Source organism: Uloborus diversus, chromosome 7 (assembly GCF_026930045.1).
Source record: "Uloborus diversus isolate 005 chromosome 7, Udiv.v.3.1, whole genome shotgun sequence".
NCBI lineage: Eukaryota > Metazoa > Arthropoda > Arachnida > Araneae > Uloboridae > Uloborus > Uloborus diversus.
Window position 1 is genome coordinate 127,064,070 of NC_072737.1, and position 21,176 is coordinate 127,085,245.

The 21,176-nt window shown below is 31.9% G+C and overlaps 1 protein-coding gene across 1 annotated transcript in view; it reads right to left on the reverse strand.

Moving 5' to 3' along the window:
• Positions 1 to 228: 228 nt before the first annotated feature.
• Positions 229 to 21,176, reverse strand: part of LOC129226205 (synaptotagmin-15-like) — a 167,190-nt gene continuing 146,242 nt past the window's right edge. The window contains exons 6-9 of the mRNA XM_054860805.1: positions 19,055 to 19,228; positions 15,771 to 15,891; positions 2,730 to 2,915; positions 229 to 528 (exon numbers count right to left, since the gene is read on the reverse strand). Of these exons, the coding sequence (XP_054716780.1) occupies positions 398 to 528; positions 2,730 to 2,915; positions 15,771 to 15,891; positions 19,055 to 19,228 (612 nt within the window). The 3' untranslated portion in view covers positions 229 to 397. The remainder of the gene's footprint in view (positions 529 to 2,729; positions 2,916 to 15,770; positions 15,892 to 19,054; positions 19,229 to 21,176) is intronic.

Consider the following 21,176-nt stretch of genomic DNA (forward strand, 5'->3'; position numbering starts at 1 on the left):
AAATAGCTGCTAATATTTTATTTTTACCAGCTGAAAGTTATGATTATATTTTTCGATTTGTCTACGTACATTCTGAAAAAGGTTAAAACACTTGAATTTTTTGCTGTCTAAGCAATAAACAGACTACAAAATATTGTATTAACTTTCAAAAAATGAGCACTCATAGTTCAACACCGTCTCATGCAATGACAAAAATTTTATGTTCTTTATTGTTGCAATTTTCCGGTCTCAACAAAATTCATTCTTGAAAATTAAAGAAAAAACCAAAATTTTACTCAAACTGAGAAAAACGATTGGAGGGAGTTTTTAAACTACGAACTGACTTAAAATATCACTAAGACAGGTAGGTGCTTTGCTAAAGTTTGACTTTTCTTTGATTTTCATTACGTTGTATGGTTCATCCAATGGTAAGCTTTTGCCAGTGCCTTATCTGCTTGTGGCCAGCTGATATTGCTTCGTTCCAATGCTCCAATGGTTTTCCCCGGACGAACATATACGAGCCAAAGACTAGCCGGCCTAAGACTTTATCTGAAATAAATAAGAAACATACATATTAACCAAAGAATAACTGGTCTGATACTTAACCTGAGATTGATAAGGAATTTAAATACTAGACACATAAATGCATACACCCATGGGCCTCCAACAAGAGATTTGGGCAAGTATGGTAACGGCACCAGTAACAGACATGTTTAAGACATCGCTCTTAAGTTAACTCCATTTTCTGAGCCTTTTAATGTATTTAGACTTTTTAAACTATTTTTCTCTCATGAAACTACATCTCATCTAACGTTTGGCTGCTTCTGGATCCTCTGAATTAGTTAACTCTTTATTTAACTCTCTTAACTTTTATTTACTCAATTTCGAAAAAAGGTCCGACCCCACAGTGACAGATACCGAAAAAACTGATGATACCCTATAACAGATAGGATGAGGAAAGGACGAGTAATGGACCAATTCCTTTTTTCTCTTACAAATGTGCCAAAGATCTTTATTTTTAGAACTAAAGTTTATTTAATTCAAATGAACATGAAACCCCTGCTGATCTCGTGGTGTATGTTTATAACCTTCCAGTATCAACATGAAACATCAGTTTTATCCGCCTAAAATTCTTATTATTTAAATCCAAAGTTATGACTGTCTGTTATTGAACCCTTGTCTGTTACTAGTGCCGTTACCCTAATCCCTTCATAATTGTTAAAAATCTGGACTGTTTTAAATTTAAAGGTTTTTCTTGTACTGAGTGTCATCGACATAGCTTCAAACAGCATTTGAATGACAATAACTAAATAAGAATTATTTAGAGGTTCAAAATAAATCAGCAGCTTTCATCAAACGGCGTTTATGTTAACATTTGGAAGATATTTACAGAGCAGCCAATGGCTTTCAACGCATACCTTCAAGATACCACATAAATAGATGTACATACTACATGCAATAGCAATCCTTGTCCATTCGCAATGCCAATCCTTTTCCATTGCAAATTCAGAAAAATATTTATATGTAAGTAATTTTCCATTCGGCAAATTTTTCCCCTGTGTCATTTAGGATTTCTTTTAATTTTTTTTCAAAAATAAGTTTCCATTCCTATCTACAGTTGATTCTTTCAAAAAAAAAAAAAAAACTACATAGAAAACTTTACGTTTGTAAATCCCGCTAATTAAATCTATGGTTACTGCACACGTACGCAATCTTTTAAAGTAGCAAGTTGTCTGACAGTTATTTTTTTCTTTTTTGAAAATCTGCGAAATGTACAAATCATCGGCAGTTTAGACTCATAAATTAATATATATTAGCTCTAATGTATACTTCTTCCATTAGGATTTTTTATAAAATGCATTGGCAGTTTCCGGTTCTAGAAGAATGTGTCTATTTGAGAAACTACTTGACTAACTGCAACTGAAAAAAAAACATTAAGATTATTTTCTTCTTTTTGCCTTCAATGTGGATACCAACTTACTTTTACTTCATCAAGTAAAACAATCTACAATTATCTGTAAATCAACTTTTATTCATTTTTGAAAGATTTATTTTTTAAATAGAACTTTTTGCGAAGGAAATGCGATGCACAACTATTTTTCTGAGAAACTTATTTAGTTGCTGAAGTTAAATATTTTTTATGGTAACTTTGGTTATAACTTTTTATTACTTTTTTATGCGTCATAATTTGCAATGCTTTATATCACTGCAATCAAGAAGAAATGCATTAAGTATTAAGAATGTATAACGCTAACTAAAACCTATTGCTAATGGCAGCTTGTTTGCTCTCGTTGAGCAAAGATCATGCATCTTGCAGGCAGACACTCACTAATGGGTAACGAATCTTTAATTATGTATCCTTATATGCTGTCAAATTAGGCGAATCTTAGACATGTTTACTGACAAGCATATGGTGTGCTTTGACTTCACTGTAACTTCAATCTAGCTGATGGTTGCTGAGCTGATTGCTGATGAGCTTTTAAAAGAATTTCTGACTTGCTTTTAAAGATATGACTATGATGTGCAAAACTTCTTCTTTAAACTATAATAGGGTATACCCAAGTTATACTCTGATTGAAAATATTCATTTTGTTTAGCATTGAATGAAATAGAGGAAATTTTATACAGCTAATTACTTGTCTACATGAGAAATTACTAGTCCTTATTGTGACTAGTTTAATGAAAGTCTATATTAAATTTGGTTTGTGACGATAGATACGATAAAGGTATTAATTGTCCTTTAAGATTACCTTTATTGGGGCCACCAGCCACATTGACTTGAACGATAAGACTCGCCGAGTCTAGGTCTCTCTGAGGAAGTCTGAAGTGGAAAGACTCGTTGTATTGCGGATTGCTCTTGGATTTCTTTACAGCTTGGGTCTTTTTTGTCTTCAACACACGATTTTCCACCAGAAAAGTTAACTTAACGTAGGAATCTGATAAAAGAAAAAAAAAACAAACATTCTTAATTTTTTACTTATTGTCTACGTTTTTACCCCCATGGCGACACGTGTTTGCAAGTGATTTTAGATGTCCAATTATAGATCTTCACAAAACGGTTTTTTTGGTTCAGAGCCGAAAAATGGTTTATCTTCATTTAGATAATTGAACATTTAGTTTATGTTTTTTCTAGATCTCTATAAGGGGAATTTTTTTTTCCTTTTAGTTGACTTTGGTATTAAATATAATTTTCTTATTGACAAGAAACATGAAATGTATTTTGCCATGTTAGCCCTTGAGAACCAAAATAAGAATTTTCTTCTATAACTGTTATTTACTTTATCAGAAATCAGTATTTACCGTATTCTACTACAGGCGAAGGTGGCGCAAGTCTATGTTCAACAATTGTGCAATACACAGTAATCGAAAAACGGAACAGCTATGGTGTGTTAGGTAAAAGTGACTTCTAAACCACTCAATTTAAGTAAAAAAACTGTTTTATTCTTTCACGACTTGTGCTTCTAAGGGCTCATAAATTGAATTACCACTTCAGGTTAAGAGCTGTAAAATGTTTTTTTTTTGTTTGTTTTTGTTAGTTTAAAATGATTTATATGATACACAAATCTACTTAGAGTTGCCACTAAGATGTTTTCAATCCAAGGTCTCAAGAATACAAGTATCCTTGTAATGCTGAGTCATTTAAGACAAAATGGAATAGCAGAAAAAAAAGAGAGAGAGAAATTTTTTAACGTTATACTAATGTTTTTTGTTATTAGAAGATGAAAAAAAATCCTTCAACAAAAAACTATCTAGCGTTTAAGTAACTAAACCGCATTCAAATAATTTTACTTAACTATATATTGAGATTTTGAATTAGCAAGCATTTATTTTTAAAGAAGTGTTTTTTTTTTTAGTTCCATATCGGGATCAGGAAATAAAATATATATGGGTTTAGGAACTATTGATACTTAAAATGCAGTCTTTAATATATAAAAAGCATAGTAACGTTTTATAACTCCATTTTTACTATCCCACCCTTCATTATTCGATTTTATTAGAAGGAATTGAAGATAAAGTATGTCATCAGAAAATTTATTTCAAGGTTAAAATTTACGCGTCCCCCGGTACAGGCGGACATTCTTTATTATATTTTGTTAATAAATTTATTTTTTATAATAATAATAATAATAATTGTAATACTAATGGTTATAATAATAATATTTTGAATATTGGTTATAATAATATTTTTTTGAATAATAGTTATATAATATAAATAATAATAGTAGTAGTAGTAGCAGTAATGGTAATAATAATAATAATAAAAATAATAAGAGTAATAATAAAAATTAATAATAACAATTATTATATTTGTTCTTATTATTATGGATTCCGCTTTTATCTTTGGAGTACCTGGAAAACTGTAGTGCGTTAGTGCTCTAATAATAATGTAAATAGATACTTTATTTTTACAGAAATTTGGATTCCGCGAGGATAATCTTGTTTCTGTTGCAAAGTTTCCTGTTGGAAAACTAATATGGCACAATTGTACTATGTATCTTGTCTTCTAATTTTATCTTGCCTAGATTTCACTGAGATTGTATATTTTCAAAACATAGACAAATGAACAATCCGAAAGCTCTTCAAATTTCATCTAATAGAGAAATAGCGAAACTCAAACAACAGGGAACATAAATTGGAAATCAATACTATACTTCTTAACATTTTGGATGATAAATCACTTAAGAAATATTTCTAGAGTAGTTTTTGTTTCAGACGTTAGCAAAACTTATTTTGTCCAAGGTTCTTTCATATTATTGATACTTTCTATTTCCAGTGTAGATATATTTTTACTTACAAAGAAAAATGCGAAATATTAGAAATTGTAGGGGAAGACGGGATACAATGTAATAAAATTTGTTGTTTTTTTTCATCTAACATCGTGACTGCACACAAATATGATTGATGCATACTTACAGTCTCGTATTTTCACTATCTAAATAAATTTTTAAGAGGTTTTAAACTATTTTATTGTTGAAAAATAACAAAAAGTTCATGTCCATCAGCTTTTTACTGTATACTCCGTCTTTCTCTAATTAATTGATAATAGAATAATTTACACTAAGTGCTTTACTTTTATTTCTGTGCTTTGTTTTCTTGTCACCAAGCATATAGTTTAGATTAAGATTTTGAAAACTACTACTCATTAAAATTAGCTATATTAGTTTATTACATACAATCTGTGTTTCCCGGCTTTGCCCGGTCTACCTTAAAAATAATAATTGTGTCAAGTGACGTATATTCAACAATCAGGCTTAAAAAAAAGAAAAAAACATAATGCAAAATTTCCCTCAGAAACAGTGACGACAGATAATAAAATACTTTTAAGAAATGAAAATGAGAAAGATGGGATGAATACACAAAATGAAATAAGTTAAATTGAAAATGAAAAAGATGGAAATAAACAATGGATTCAAAAAGCGTAACCATGGAAACGCAAAAATAAAATGACTTGAATTTGAAAACAACTTGAATGGAGATGAAATTTTTCGAACTTGATTTAAAAAGTCTAAAGTTTTTTTTCCATTTTTAAATAGATGCTTGGTTTTTTTGACAATGGGTCGAGATAGAACTGGAGTAAAAAATGTTGAACTTTCCAATGGTGTCAAAAAGAAAACTGTGGGACAGTTCTTTCACTTTTTTTTATTGATATATTTTAATAAAGAAAGTACAGGCCAGAATATCAGCTAACGAGTAAGCCTAAAAAAATTCGAGCTAAAAACGCAAATAACCCTCGCAGCATTTAAGTTAGAACATTTAAACAAATTGCGTAGAACGCAGAACTTTTCCCCCTATCCAACGATGTGTAATATTAATATGTGCAAGTAATTTTTCACCCTCACGTTTGAGAATTTATGTGAAAATCGGGCCTAAATTGGAATTAAAAAAAAAAAAACAACTCGTTGATTTTTTTTTCCGAACTGATCTGCAAACCTTTCCGGTACTAAAAGAAAGATACTGCAAAAATTTCAGCAAAATCGGCCGGTTAGTTCTCAAGTTTTCGCGTTCACACAAACAGACGCTTTTTGGAGACTGCATTTTATACTATGTAGAGATTAAAAAAAGCTTTTATACGAAAAATGCCAATATGTTAGCGACACTAGATTCTTATTCATATCTGTAGTTATTTTTTTTTTAATTTTGAAATACTTGGACTTTAAAATTAGCGAACTTTTTTAGCACCAACGTGTTGCTGAATAAATATAATCCAAATCTGAAATCTAATAATCTTATATAATTAAAAACTCAGCGTACGTACCTATCTATGTCCGAGTTACTTCTCCCTAACGCCAGTAATCTGACCATCGTACCAGGTATCGATGGATTCGTAATTTTCCCGCCTTCATGTTTGGCTATTTAACATAATCCTCCGATAATAAATAGCGGAGATATCAATTAAAAACTATTAATTATGACACTTACATTTCGACTTATAATCCCCATTTTTCGAAAGCTTTCCTCCATTCGAATTATTATTCAGGGCTTCAACTCAACTTTCCGTAACAATCCACTATAATATTAAAATCTGTTCGCGTCCGTCTGTCTGTCTGAAGATCGATCTTCTTGAGAACCGCTGCGAATTAAGAGTCAAACGAGGTACCGATCAATTCGAAATTTTCCAAAGAAAACAATAGGACCAATCTCGTAATTGTGCGACTTTAATTAGCAGAGATATTAATTAAAACGTTAATTAACACAACGTTATTCAGGAATTTTTATTTCTTTCCTGTTGCCATTTTGCATATGGGTGAGCAAGTAAAATTCTAATAATTCTTTTAAAAGCGATTTTTTGGGTGCTGTCCAAGTCTTGAAACAACGTTTCCATCTAGAATTTAAATTAGTTTAAAATTGGTTGAACTATTCGGACATAGCCTTTATTTTATCGTCTGTCTTTTTTTCAATTTTTACATTCAACGTTCTTAATTCGCAACTCCAACGAACTATAGGGGGCACTGCAGTCACTGTCTAATGGCCGACTTAAAAACTAAAACAAACGCATGTGGTAACGAAGAAAATGCTAAAAGTGTTGTGATTTTTGTTCGTATGTATGATATTTTTCGCTTTATTCTTTTTAAATTAATTTTCAAAGTCTTGTGGATATTCTGGCCCACGTAGAAAGAAATGAGAATTCAAGAAGCATTACTAAACGTCAAAGATTAATGCAAACTACGTAGTTCGTAGTTCTAAGCAGCTATTTCCACGATGTTGAATTCGATATTTATCAATTCTTGATAAAACTAAATAATAATTGTGGCCTGACAAGAACAACAATTAATGCTAGAAAATTCAATATGACATTACAAATTATTATCGAAAGAAGATGGTACTTCTTTGCCTTGCTTGGCTAGCGCTTATTGTTTTGCATTTGTTGCTGAGTTGTTTCTCTCGAATTCCCGAATCGGTTAATTTAAAATTTTTCTGTTTCGATTTTTCTAATTTCTGAGTTACGATTTAATTATGTCAAGTTATGCAAATCATCTACAGAATTCTTACGGATATATGGTGGTAGTTTTCTTTTCAGTTGATTGACCATTATTTCTTTTTACTTATCGAATTCTGTAATCTTACTACCATTTTATTCCACTCATGATAAAAATTAAAAATGGTTTAACTAAAAACGCGAAATCTCGCCAAAGCTACTTTGCTCGCACAATACTAAAACTATAACCCTAAACAAATTTGGCGAAACCTTTAAGCTGAGAATAAAAGGAATAAAGTAAATTCTTTCTCGGTGAAACATTTTTCATTTTGTTCTACGATAACATATTCAAGAAAATATTTTGCATACCGTCCATTCCAACTAATTGCTGCTGTAAAAGATGGTTAGTTAAATTAATTTAAGATTAAAAAAACTCATATTCTTACAAATTCATACAAAACAATAAAATTTTTTACCTTGTATAACGTTATCCAAGTTTGTTAATCCAGTTTTCGCTTTCACAATTTTCAATCAACTCATATTTTAGGGAATTAAGGAAAACTAACATTATTTTGAGAAGCTCGAGAATACTACTAAGGGACGAATTAATTTCTGTAGCTGAAAGCAAACTAAGACTCATCGATTGCGTTAATAAATACTCAGAACAAACTGCCTGTGTTTACGTCAACAGACACACGTGGAACGCAACGTGGCAATGTTTTAGTTACATCGGCAATTTTGTAAATCACCGCAAGGTAGCGTATTCGAGCGCTGGAGTTCCGAATTACGTTCTAACTTTTCATTCAACGTTTTTCAGTTTAAGAAAGCTGTTTCTTTAGCTATGTTTATTGATTGTAGTGTAAGTTTATCATTAACCGGCCTCATATTTTGGTACATTTAGGATGTGTGACTAATTATGTTTTTTTATTTTTTTTGAGCCTTTTCCCGTTACATGGGTGAGTTTTCGAATTGTAATAACTCTTTTTTCCCTTCCTGTTTCTATTTTTGAAATAAAGTTTGTATCGTTAAAAGAACATGTTAAATTAAGATTGTTTGGATTTCTTTAAGTGAAACAGAGTTGAACAAAAAAAAAAAAAAAAAAAAAAAAAATTGTTTTTAAATATTTTAACTAAAGCTAATTTGGAATCTGATGACTTGGTATTAAATTAATGCTTATTGGTATTTATTTAGTCTTCGTGCTTTAGTTTCACGTAATCAACCAAAAAGTGTGTGTCATTTTATGTAAAAAGCTGATTGTAATTGTACATAAATATTTCAGATATAGTCTATTAGATGTAATTTATTTTAATGTGAGCACAGATTACAGTTGATAATGCATATATTTTCATCTTTTGTGATGATTGAAAATGCTCATAACTTGTATCATTGATAACTATGTTTAACGTTAAAGAGATTTTTGCCAAAAATAGGCTCTACTGGTGTTTTGCAAACCTTGCATTACGCGTATTTATTTACTCCTTAGCGCTTTAGAAACTAATGTCAGAGTAATACAAAAACATCAATTGGACATCTCTTTCATTTTTTAAGTACCCGTGCAACGTCGGGCACGCAGCTAGTGCTTTCATTAACATTTGTAGCGTGCATAATAATAATTTGTAGCGTGAGATTAATAATAAGAATTGACCGAGCTATGGCAACCCTTTTGCTGCTCATAAACCAAACCATGTGACTGGTGGATATCCTAGCAACAGCAGGCGATCAACGACCGCGAGAAATAAAATAAATAGAATTGATGAAACACGGAAGAATGATCTTTTATGGATTTCGATTTGTAAATTTGTTATTCTAAGTTGTAAATATTTTGTTAATGTAGTGAGTTTTTCGTTTAGATAGCATTGTGCATTTTCTTTAGTCAATTTGAATAGCTCTATAAGCAATTGAAGATGCAAGCGCCCAAAAAGAATCGACAAACGGTAAGATTTTTACCCACAATTTCAATTTAAGATACCGATTAGTACATTTTTGCGTTAACGCAAAACGTTTACGCAATTACGTTCACGCCAACGCTGACGTAGCAGTTCCAAATGAAATAAAAGTTGCTGAAAACTGTGATCAAAAACTAATTACTAATGTCAAAATAATGTATAACTAAAAAAAACCAGTTCAATCTCTGCACCAGGAAAAAAATTATAATGAAAACACATTACGTCTTAAAATGCATGTCGAGTGCCAAACTATAGATAATGTTGCCATCTAGCAACCATGCTGCCAAAGTTTTCGCCAAGCCTTCCACCAGTCACATGATGTATCCATGAACCAATTTTTTCATCAGCAAGTCTGGGAAAGCTCGGTATACTCTTATTATTAATCTATGGTAGCGTGAAGAAAATCATTGAAAAGATATCTGTTGCCATTTTTTTCTCGAATATGATGAAATAAAATTTAGCTTTTGTTTTGAGGCTTTTCCTGTAATCGGGGGATTTCAAATGTTTCCTTTCTGGTTATTTTTCCGAAATCTGCCTCAAAATTTTACTGATTTTTTTTAATATTATATTTTTGTTCATGCCTGATTGTTGAACACGCGTCACTTGACATAACTTTTATTTTAGAGATAAACCGTGAAAAGCCGAGCGACGCAGCTACTTAAAGAATTTATTTGTTGTGAATTTACATAATTTAATTGTATTACTTTGTATAGAAATGTGACAAGCCACAAGGAGTGACTTTTCGATCAACATTTTTTTTTCTTCTCATAACTAACATACCTTGCGCTCGACGAAACTCACCGATCGACGGGTAAGTAACTGGTTACTAACCGCAACGTTCTATGATCAACCGGTTACCGCAGCGGTTACCATTCTAAGCAGTTGATTGGTTGATTGGAGCACGTGATCATTAGCTGTCACGTGAATAACTAACCGGTCGCTACCGGTCGTGCTCGTCGAACGTAAGCATAGAAATAAACATGAGTCATTTGGAGAAAAACATATCTGGTTTTAGTATTGCAGAATATAGAATGTATAATACCTTTGAAAAATTATACAAATATTTTTTTAAAGTTGGAAATTGGGCGACTGAAAAATTTACATCATGTGGCATATCACAATCTTGCCCCGAGCCCTTCAGTTGATTACATAAGGAATTTTCAATATTGTTTTTCTACACCTTAGTACGAACGGTGGCATTTGTAATGTGAAAGATTTCATATTATTGAAACTAATAAAAAAAAGCCACCCAGAGCAGAACGGTTATAGATTTACATGGAATAATTTTCCCCCTTTAACTAAAAAGACCAGACAACTAAAGACAACTCCTCCACTTCTCTCCCGAATGGTAACGAGACCTTCTCGGTTTTGGTGGGAGATGTGGAGTGACTTTCCATCGCCGTCCAACAAAGAAACCCTGAACAACAGCTGACTTGATTGAAATTTTGACAACACAAAATACAGTAATACCATCAAAATCAAAGTTTTGTGTACATAATTAAGGTTGATTGCAATTAGAAGAAAAACATATAAATGATTTTTTTAAGTACAATTTTGAAGAGAAAATACTGTTACTTCAAAAACGTAAATAATAAGGATAATTAATTACAAAATGATTAAAAGTTATTTAACATTTTACTAAAAAAAAAAAATGACCAGCATGTAAAACTATTTGCGCAGTGCGCAGTGGCGTCCCTAGTATGGGAGACACCCGGGTGCATATATGGAATTCGTACTCGCTAGACCCCCCGCTGCGAACGAGTAGGCGGAGCTAAGAATGCAGCTTTGCTACCATTCGGTCGGTCTCATTTCGCGCATAACTCTGCCATATGATAAGCAGCATTTCTTTAGCAGAAATAATTTTACTTTTCATCACTATTTTAATAGTTTGGCAAAGTGAACATTCAAATGGATTTCAGTTTTTATTCTAAAATCCTTTTATTAATTGGTCATTTACTTCTAGTTTTTTTTTATTGAAAAACTAGTGGCGACATCTATGAAACACAACTAAAATCTGAATAATTTAATTGTTACTTAAATTACTTTTCCGTTTATTTAAAGACAAAATGCAAAAGAAAAGATGAACTGTCTACTGCTACAAATGAATATGGTATTTCGTATTTTTGCGGTATATCATAATGTTGGGGTGGGGGGTTGAAAATAAAATTGGTAGTTAATGGAAATTATTAATGGTATTATGTAGTTATTTTCAACAAAGTCAACATCTCTTTTCATACTTATATTAAAAAAAATTCTGTCAAAAATTTTAGTGAAAGATGGGGGGGGGGGGCGGTAAGTGCTCCCGAACTTTGAGAAAGTAACGTTTTTGCTATGGGAGTGGTTTTTTTTTATGCTTTCCGATTAAATTTGCATTGAGTACACACCCATTGCCCCTCTCCCTTCCCCCCGAAAAAGTCAAAGTGACAGGAACAAACTTCCCTTTAAAATCATTTAGTTGCTACAAGGGAACACTATCAAATTTACACATAGCCACCTACATTCTTAAAGCAGTGCAGCAAAGCAATTTATAAGTCTTTCAAGGTAAAATTCAATGAAAAATATTTTCCAATGAATAGCTTCGATTCTTGTAAATTTAAACTTACAAATACAAATTAATAAAGAGAAATTTGCAAAAATATTGCATTGCTAGAATAGCATATTAGCACCTAAAATTGCTATTGACTTCCAGCTCAATTTATTCTTTTTTGGAAAAATTCTGAAGTCAGTCGTAAGTTAGTGATGACTGATGAGATGAGTCAAACTCAGAGAGGCTCCCCCCCCTTTTTTTTTAACTTGGTGGTGTAAAGAAGCATTTGAAAATTATATAGTATTTGTTAACGTCAATTTTATCACTCAGTGGCTATAATTTAAGCTAAGTGCAGATGAAAAAGTAAAGAAACTGACAAATGTGAAAAATATGAAGCAGAACAACCCCGCAATAACATGCTCCGTGACTTTTGATGTGCAGAAAAGCTTTTTTCGAAACCAGAGGTGCAAATGACTGTTTTTTGGGTCCCCCATGAGTATGCGTTGAAAACAATAACATAAGAGACAATAAGGCAGTTCGAAGAAAATTCACAAACTTGTTTGGTACTGTACAGAAAACAATAGCATGTATGAATGAATATTTTTGATTTTTTACACTAACTGGAGTTTTTACAAGCACCTGGGTATAACAAGCAAATATCAAGGTCCCATCACCCTCGTTATAAGCGGATTCAACTGTATAGTATCCAAACCTCCCCAAATTTTACTCAAAATCAACAATGAAAATATTTTAGTAAACAATCATTCATTTCTTTTTCCACTGACATAAAATATATAGCTGAACAGGCCAGTAGCCTTCATTTCTAATTGCAACAGAGTGATTGCGATGCATGTATTATAGCTGCCGGCCGCAAATTTCATCAATAACTTGAAAACTTTCTCAAAACCTAAAATACTGTGTAAAATTGTCTTTGTGTAATAAATTTGTGACCTGTTTTGCATCCATCAGTTTCTGGTTTTATGTGCATGAAGCGCATCAGCCTTGAGTTTGATTCCATATGTTTCTTATGATTCTTGCTTCTTATCTATATAAAATTTTACCAGTTATAAAATTCTGTATTCAAAATGTAGTTTCTAAATGCACTACCCTAAAATAAAATTTTCACATTCATTCGAACATTAATTTCGAAGCTATAGGCATTTATTTGAATTATGACCACTTTACCCCATTGACCACTTTCCCCCACCAGACCCTATATCCCGTAGGCAAATTACCAGACATGCTTTTCAAAAATATAAGAAAATAAAATTATATAACTAAGAGAAAACGCAAGTAAACACAGGCAGATCAGGAGAATGACAGCGTAGGTACTTCGCGGTTTGACGCGGGAAAACGTTGATGTGAGAGCGCGCGAAAATGTTAACTCCTCCCACTTGCTCGCAGCATGGGGTCTAGCGAGTACGGATTCCATATATGCCACCCGGGTTGATAATTTGTGGTGTCATCCCCCACCCCTCTACCTTACAAACGCAAAAAAAGGGGGCTCTAGTGTTCTATGTTAACATAAAATGCATACAATGTTCAGAAATAACGTTTTTATTTTAGAACGAAATTTTAAGTTTTCAATGCACAGAAGAAAAAAAAAACTATGAACACTTTTTATGTAACTTGCCCTAGACGTCTATGTGCAGGGTCGTCGCAAGGTCGAAAAAAGAAAAGGAATGTATGAAATTGCTCGCGCCTGAATTATTTCAAAGATAACGGATTTCAGTTTTTTGGTTTAAAAGGATGTTACTACTAGGTTTAAGTATTGACAATATAGTCCCTTACGAAAATGGTTGATTGAGCTTAATAGAATTATATAGAAAATTATATAGAAGTCTATAAGAAAGTTTGTACAGAAATCATTTCTATATAATTTTATAGATATCCATATAGAACTTGAGAATGAAGTCTCTATAGAGAATTTCTTCTATAAAGTTCTAAAGAAACTGCTTTAGATTTTGAGCATAAGGTTTCTATAGATAATAGATTCTATAAAACTCTTTAGAATTTGATCAGAAAATTTCCCTTACTGTAGAATTTTGTAAAAAATTGAGAATTCGTTCATTTTGTTTACAATTATAGCTTTCATTAGTGTTTATATATTACTTCTATTTTGGAAAGGCTAAAAATCCCTAATTAATTAGGAAGTTTTATCCCTAAAATGAAATAGTTTAATTCCTAATTAATCTATTTAATTTAAAGAATAACTATTGTAACAATTATTTGTTAAGGTCATATTTTTTTATTACAAGTGAGGATTGTAGTATGGTCTTTAATAACAATTTTGTTGCATTTTTTCATAGTTCGAAGAAAAAAATCAAACTTAAACAATAAAAAAATATACTCATAAAAGATAAAAATTATTTATTATTTAAAATGTTTAAGTTATTTGATAGTAATAATAAAACTTCTAAACATTGAAATTAATTCTAAGTCTGTGAAAAATCGTATAACTTCTTGTCATTGTTTAGTAAATAAAATAATCGAAATTCCAATATGCAATCCCCGTATTTTGTCGCGAAAGTTTGCCGGCAATATTTCTCTCAATCTCTTTGCGCATGCGGCAGTTCCCTTTCTGCCCCAAATGGAGTATCCATTTTGCACGTGCATCCTCACAAATCATTGCGCTGAAAATGGCCGAACATTGGCGAATTCGTTAGAAAGTATGTATTATTTTTGTGTTATTTGATTGTATTAATTCAATTGGGAATGAAAAAATGTATGAATAGTAGTTATAAAACAAAACTTGAGATTTAAATCCAGAAAGTTCATTATGCATCGGAAATAGCATTTGACTTTACTAAATAAATAAAGCTCATGACTGATTAATGACATTAATTTACTGGTGAGTTTTGCATTATTAATTTATATGTAAGTCGCAAGAACCAAAAGCTTGGATGCGTTAACATTTTTGTTTTCTATTAATAGGTCTTGTGTATAATATTTAATTAGCACTCCCAAATGGTAAGCCATTGTCCATTTTTATGTATTGTATCTCTATCTGAGAATATTGGGTAATTGTTGGAATAAAGATACATATTTGCTGTACCTAAAATTTTTAGTCGTAGTTTGTTTTTATAAACTTATATTGATTATGTAAAGCATTGTCATGTTTTATTAGGCTCCTAAGATCTATAGAGGCTCTATAGAAAGATCTACAGAGGCTCTATAAGAAGATCTATAGAGGCTCTATAAGAAATACCTGTATAGAGTGTTATAGAATTATGGCCCAATTTTCTGTAGAACACTTCTATAGAATTCTATAAAAAAAACTCTATAGCATTCTATAAGAAGTACATAGAATTCAATAGAACAATTTTTATAGAGTCCTATATTTTCAATATAGAATTCTATAGAATACGGCCTATAGAAAATCGGGCCATCATTCTATAAGACTCTATATAGGTATTTCTATAGAATGTTTTTAAATAGAATTCTATAGACCATTTTTATAAGGGGTTCTATTGCTGAGTACAATAATCACTGTCTGGGGGTTTCTCCCCCGGAAAATTTTCAAATTAGTACACTTAAAAATGCATTTTAGATGAGCTTTGCTAATGTTTGAGGAAGAAGAGGTTCGTCGTGGTGATGCATCTGCGTTTGATAGAGTAAATAAAATTTAAATATTGGGGGATATTTTCTGAATTGAAGAATTTATATATTTTTAAACTTGCAATTCCACTTTGGGTGTCCCCCCCCCCTGGACGGGTGACACCCGGAGCGGACCAAACCCCTCCTCCCCCGGTAGTGACGCCACTGGCTGTACGCAACCCGTTTTGGAATGTGAATGTACATAGTTCGATAAGCACTAGTTTTATAAACTGTCAATGTAAGCCGAATGCATTAAGAAAGACAAAACATAAAACCTTTTAAAGTGGTTCTTTATTTTACTTACCGAGTGTTTCCTGTCCATCAGGTATTTCAATGCCTTTAGCCTCACAGATGGTAACTGTAAGTCTTTCAAGATGTGCATTGTAGCACAAACTAACCAGCATTTCACCTGCACAACATGGAACCTAGATATTTTAGAGTAAACATTTAACTAATTCGATCTAAATTGAGTATAATTTTATTATACGCTTCATAAAACCAGAGTCACTAAAGAACAAGTAAAATAATAATAAAAATAATAATTATGGCACCAAAAGGGAGGCGGTTTAAAGTTACATTCAAATGGTACCCTAATAATGGATGTATCGCTAAAAGCAATGGCGTTTTAAGCAAGTTGAAATATAATCTAAATTCTGTCCATTCGTTTTCCTTTTGAATTGTAATAATTTACTAAAAAATATATAAATAAAATAGTTGACTTTTTATCCTTAGCAAATCAACAAAATGTATAAGGCTACAAAAAACAATTTATCTGAATATAAACATACTTGATAGGTTAAAAAGCAAATTAAATTTTGATAACTTAAAATTGAAGCAGAAAATGTGATTTCCTCTTGATTGTAGATATTTCTTGGTTAGCGGCTAGTTACTAGATACATAGTAAAAACTCACAACTAGATAAATACGTTATTCAAAACAATATAGGATATTTCTTTCTAACTCAGAACTGAATTAATAGGGGGGGGGGGGGAATCATTGTTACAGATTCTTAACAACTAGAAGGTGTCCCACCAGTTTCACCGACACGAATTCCCTCCATCCCATCCCCCGTTTTTCTGTTTAAATCATGCCTTTTGATGCATTAAAGGGGAGAGGAAATTTGAAGCGTCGTTGAAATCGGAAAAAGCTAATAAAATTGATTTTCGCTATTTACATCAATGCACTAACGCTACAGTTTGTTCAGATTTCACGGGATCAAAAGTGCTAAAAATCACATATAACATTAAATTATTTTTCTAATTAATTTATCAAAAACCTGTCGTCGAGACACACACACACACACACACACACACACACACACACACATATATATATATATATATATATATATATATATATATATATATATATATATATATATATATATATATATATATATATATATATATATAAGCAACACCGTCTCACTTTACACAGTAATTGCTTTTCTACTGTTTAATTATTTATTTTTGAAATTTTGAAATAAACCTGAAAACACATTCTTAAAAACAGTTCCTGGAAAAAAAAATTATATGCAGTAGCAAGAAGGTTCAAAAATTTCCTGCTTTATTTTTTGGTGGTTAAGTGAGGTGGTTAAGACCTTTTAGTACCGAACATTTAACTTTTTTTCGGAAATTACCTCAGCTAATTTTCTACCGTTTTAATTAAATATATCTGATGGAAGCCAAGTTCAATTTACGAAAAGCTTGTAAAAACTTCTTATTTGATGCATCCAATTATAATTTTTCAGATCAATATCGAATCGTTAATAGGAACTTTTTATCAATTTTGGAAAAATGTAACTTTCTAATTTGATAGGTTTAAAATATTTCTAAGAGTTTCTCACTCGAAGACTCGGCCACTGATTAATTTTATTGATTTTATATCTTTTTTACTTCATTTCTCGCAGTAAAAAAATACTATAATCTCAAAATTTACTCAAATTTCGACCTTTGTTTTCATTTCATTAATTTCTAAATGGATAAACGAGAAGTCTTTAAAAGTGTTGCACTAAAATGTGTTTCGAATGTGCTCTGTCAAAGCGAGAGTGTACTGCAATTTTCACTCAGAAATTGTTCCAAAAATGTCCTGCTCAGAATATTAGATAAATTCAAACTTGTGATCAACTTGTCATTTAAGAGCAGATTGGGGAAGAGCTTGAGAACAGATTCGAGTCACATTTGGGCAAAAAATTACAATTGGTAACATTCCTGCATAAATACATGATGGTTAAAACTAAACTGTAAGTATTCAGAGGCTTACAGCTCCGGATCTACTGGACGGATCTAAATGAAACTTCAAATATATGTTATGCAGATCATACGGATGATATTTTTTCAAAAGAATATAATTTGAAATTTCGCCACCAGGTAGTGCTTTAACGACATAAAAAGAATAAAAAAATCAACGAATTATGAGATATTTTATTTATTTACATACATCTCTATGTGCCCCCCTTACCCTTTCTGGTCAACAACAAACAGGCTGAAAGTGCACCCCAGGTTGATCGTCAGGTTGAACGAATTTCACTACGTGTGACATGGCTATAACATATCAGTAAGGGTGAAAGAAAAAGGTGGCTTACAATACTTAGAGCCCTTATAACTATAGGGGCCTTTACAATACTAGCTTTCAAGTCCTCTTTAGAGTTACACATCATCCTTAATAACCAATCTTTGAGAGAATCCAAACAACCAGAAGGCACAAGAGTTGTAGTTGATGACCTTGCTGGACAGGCAAGTGGGAAAGTACACGAGATTAACAGGAAAATTGGCTTGAATCACAGCATTTACTCGTTTTGCAGTAGCAGTTGCTGTTGATGGCTAAACAGTCAATTTATCTTGCTAGAGTGCTGTTTCAGCACTGCACTTATTCTGGAAAACAAGCTTTACGATTAACGCGCGAACCTTCTTGTTAAGAAACATGTTCACTGAGGATGAATGATGTTTTTGAATTACAGCGAACTCCCGTTACAACAAACTTCAAGAGAACGCAAGTTTTGTTTGTTGTAACCGGAGTTCCGTTCTAATAGAATTCAAGTCATGTAATGAAAATAAAATCGAGACCGAAAATTTATTTCGTTGGAATGGATATTTCGTTGTATAGGTATTTGTTATGACGGAATTTCACTGGATAAGTATCGCCTTTATTAGGAAATAACGTTAACTACTTATCGAGAGCCAAGTTTTTTCGAATCCCTACTGATACTTTACTAAAGATTTTTAACAATGCTATGGTGCGCTTTTTCATATTGTTGGTCTGCAAGATGTGCACATGAAGAATATAAGTGCGAAGTAAATAAAATATTTCATTTTTCTCTGTTTTTTTAACTACTATCTTTTCTTTTTACATCATCAAAGCGCCACTTGTTGGTGAAATTACAAATTGCCTTTTTCTTTACCACATCATAATCATATATTTGAAGTTCTATTCAGATCCGTCCTGCAGAATCGGAGCTTTGAGTACTTCCAGATTAATTTTAATCACCTTTATGTAAAAAATTTGTAAATTTCTGCATTGGTTCAAACATGAGATTAATTTTATCTTGGTGCAAAAATAAAAATTTAATAATAAAAGCCATATTCTTACCACTGCATTTGGGTCTTTTGCAAGATCCTGCCACATTATTTCTGGAGATGAACTCTGGGTATTAAGATCTTTTAGAGAGAAGAAAGCGTGCCCAATCGTGTGATAGTGACGACCCCGGTCGCTGTCTAAAATTGTTGCTTTTATGGTACGTTCTTCCAAATTCTTTGCAGGAATCTACAAAGGGAAAAAGGAAATTAAAAATCCCTGAAAAACAGGATATTGTAAAATAATCAATTTGCAAGTCAGAAAGAAATTTGAAGGTCTGCTTCTATTTTGCTTCTGTTTAATATTAAGCAAGGAACAGGCTTAATTGCGGATACAGGAGAAAGAAAACAAAATAGAAAATTTATCTTTTGAAGAGTTAGTTTTTTATTTGTCGGTAGCCGGTGATTTAATTTCATGTCATTTTTCTTTGTGGTGTAAATCTTTCTTAGAATTTTAACTTCATATTCTTAACAGAAACATAATGTCAAATTATACTGAAGCAAATCAATCGTATAAATATTGCAAATTTTAAAATGGAGCAATAGTTTTTATTTATATTTTGTTTCAAACATAAGAGTAATAAGATGAATTTTTGATCTTGAATTATCAGAATAACAGAAACACTGCAAGTAACACCATGTTATGAACTTTTTCAGAGTGGTGTATACAACTAACCAAATACAAGGCCGTTCTTAATACACTCCCGACCTTCTTTAAAAATTGTCAAAAGTCAATGAAAATTTGCCCTTTTGATTTAACGGTTGACTCATGTCTCTATGCTTAGAAATGTGTGACACAACTATTGAAAATCAATTGCATATCCATTAGATAAGTGTACGAGTAAGGTACCTATTTTAATGTGTATTAAATGTCTTTACTTTTTATCCGGAGGTCAACGAATGGGGAGGGGAGTCATGGTGCAAACTGAGCTATTCAGTTTTTGAGAGATGGGTAATTTTAAAGAGATTTGGTCTCTTTTGGGGGGTCTCTTATAATTGGGATTGGGGGAAGGTGTAGCATTTGAATGCGTTTGCCGTCGTTCTTAGGGTATATGAACTCTTGCTTTTGTTACTCCATACATCAAATATAACCAGAGCTGCCAAATGCTACGAAAAATCGTAGTTTCTACGAACTACAGTCTTGAATTACGACGCTACAAAAATGTGTCCAAAACCTACGATTTTCTTTCCTTTTTTTTTGTAATCACAGGATTTTTTTCAATTATTACAGCTTTTTGTAATATTATACCCATTTAGATAATATTGCTTTTCTAATAAAATTCTAAATGTCTGTTTAAAAATATGCAAAATAATCTTACTCTAGTTAATGCTAAAAAAAAACTTTGATTGTTAATATGTTTTTCAAAGTAAAGTGTTGTCCTACTGTAAATTCTGTACCTCAGAGACAGAAGGACGTATGTAACAAAATGGGAATTTAACAGGAGAGAGGAAAAACTTTTTCTGGCGCGCATGCAAAGGAAGTGACGCGTGCTCTTTTAACAATGCAGAAAAATTTAAAAGGATTTCTTTTTTTGGAATTACGTTCACATTGCTTGATGCTGAATAGGCTTCTACGTACAATGCACTAATAAACGTAAAATCGCAATTTCTGGACGTCAGTCTGGCTATGAGGTACAGAATTTAAACGTAAATTATTCATTGCGTCTTTTGCATTTGTAATTAAATGTGCCGTTTTATCCCCCCTTCCCCTCCCCCTCATAAAACTCTGTTACGGATATAGTTTTTCAAAAGTTGGCAGATCTGAATATGACCACGGCTGGCATAAGTGGTTTTTCAAATGTATAATGTGTTTTATAATAGCTGTATATGCTGTCTATACAGTCATTCAGGTCATCTTTGAACCAATTCGGATAACTTTGCGCCACATCCTATTTTTTTAAATTCATTTGCCTTAGAGAAAAAAATAAGAAATCTCAGTGATGCATTTTCGCTAGCGAGGACAAAAAATAAAATTTCTACTTTTAAACTATACCTTAATATAAAAAATATGAACCGGCGCAAGTTATCCAGACTGACTCAAACATACCTTGACTGCACATGAAGAAACTTGCAAGACATTTGACCTTTGTCTAGGTAAAAGTTTCCAGTTTGTACTTTCCTACATATGTTTAAGATCT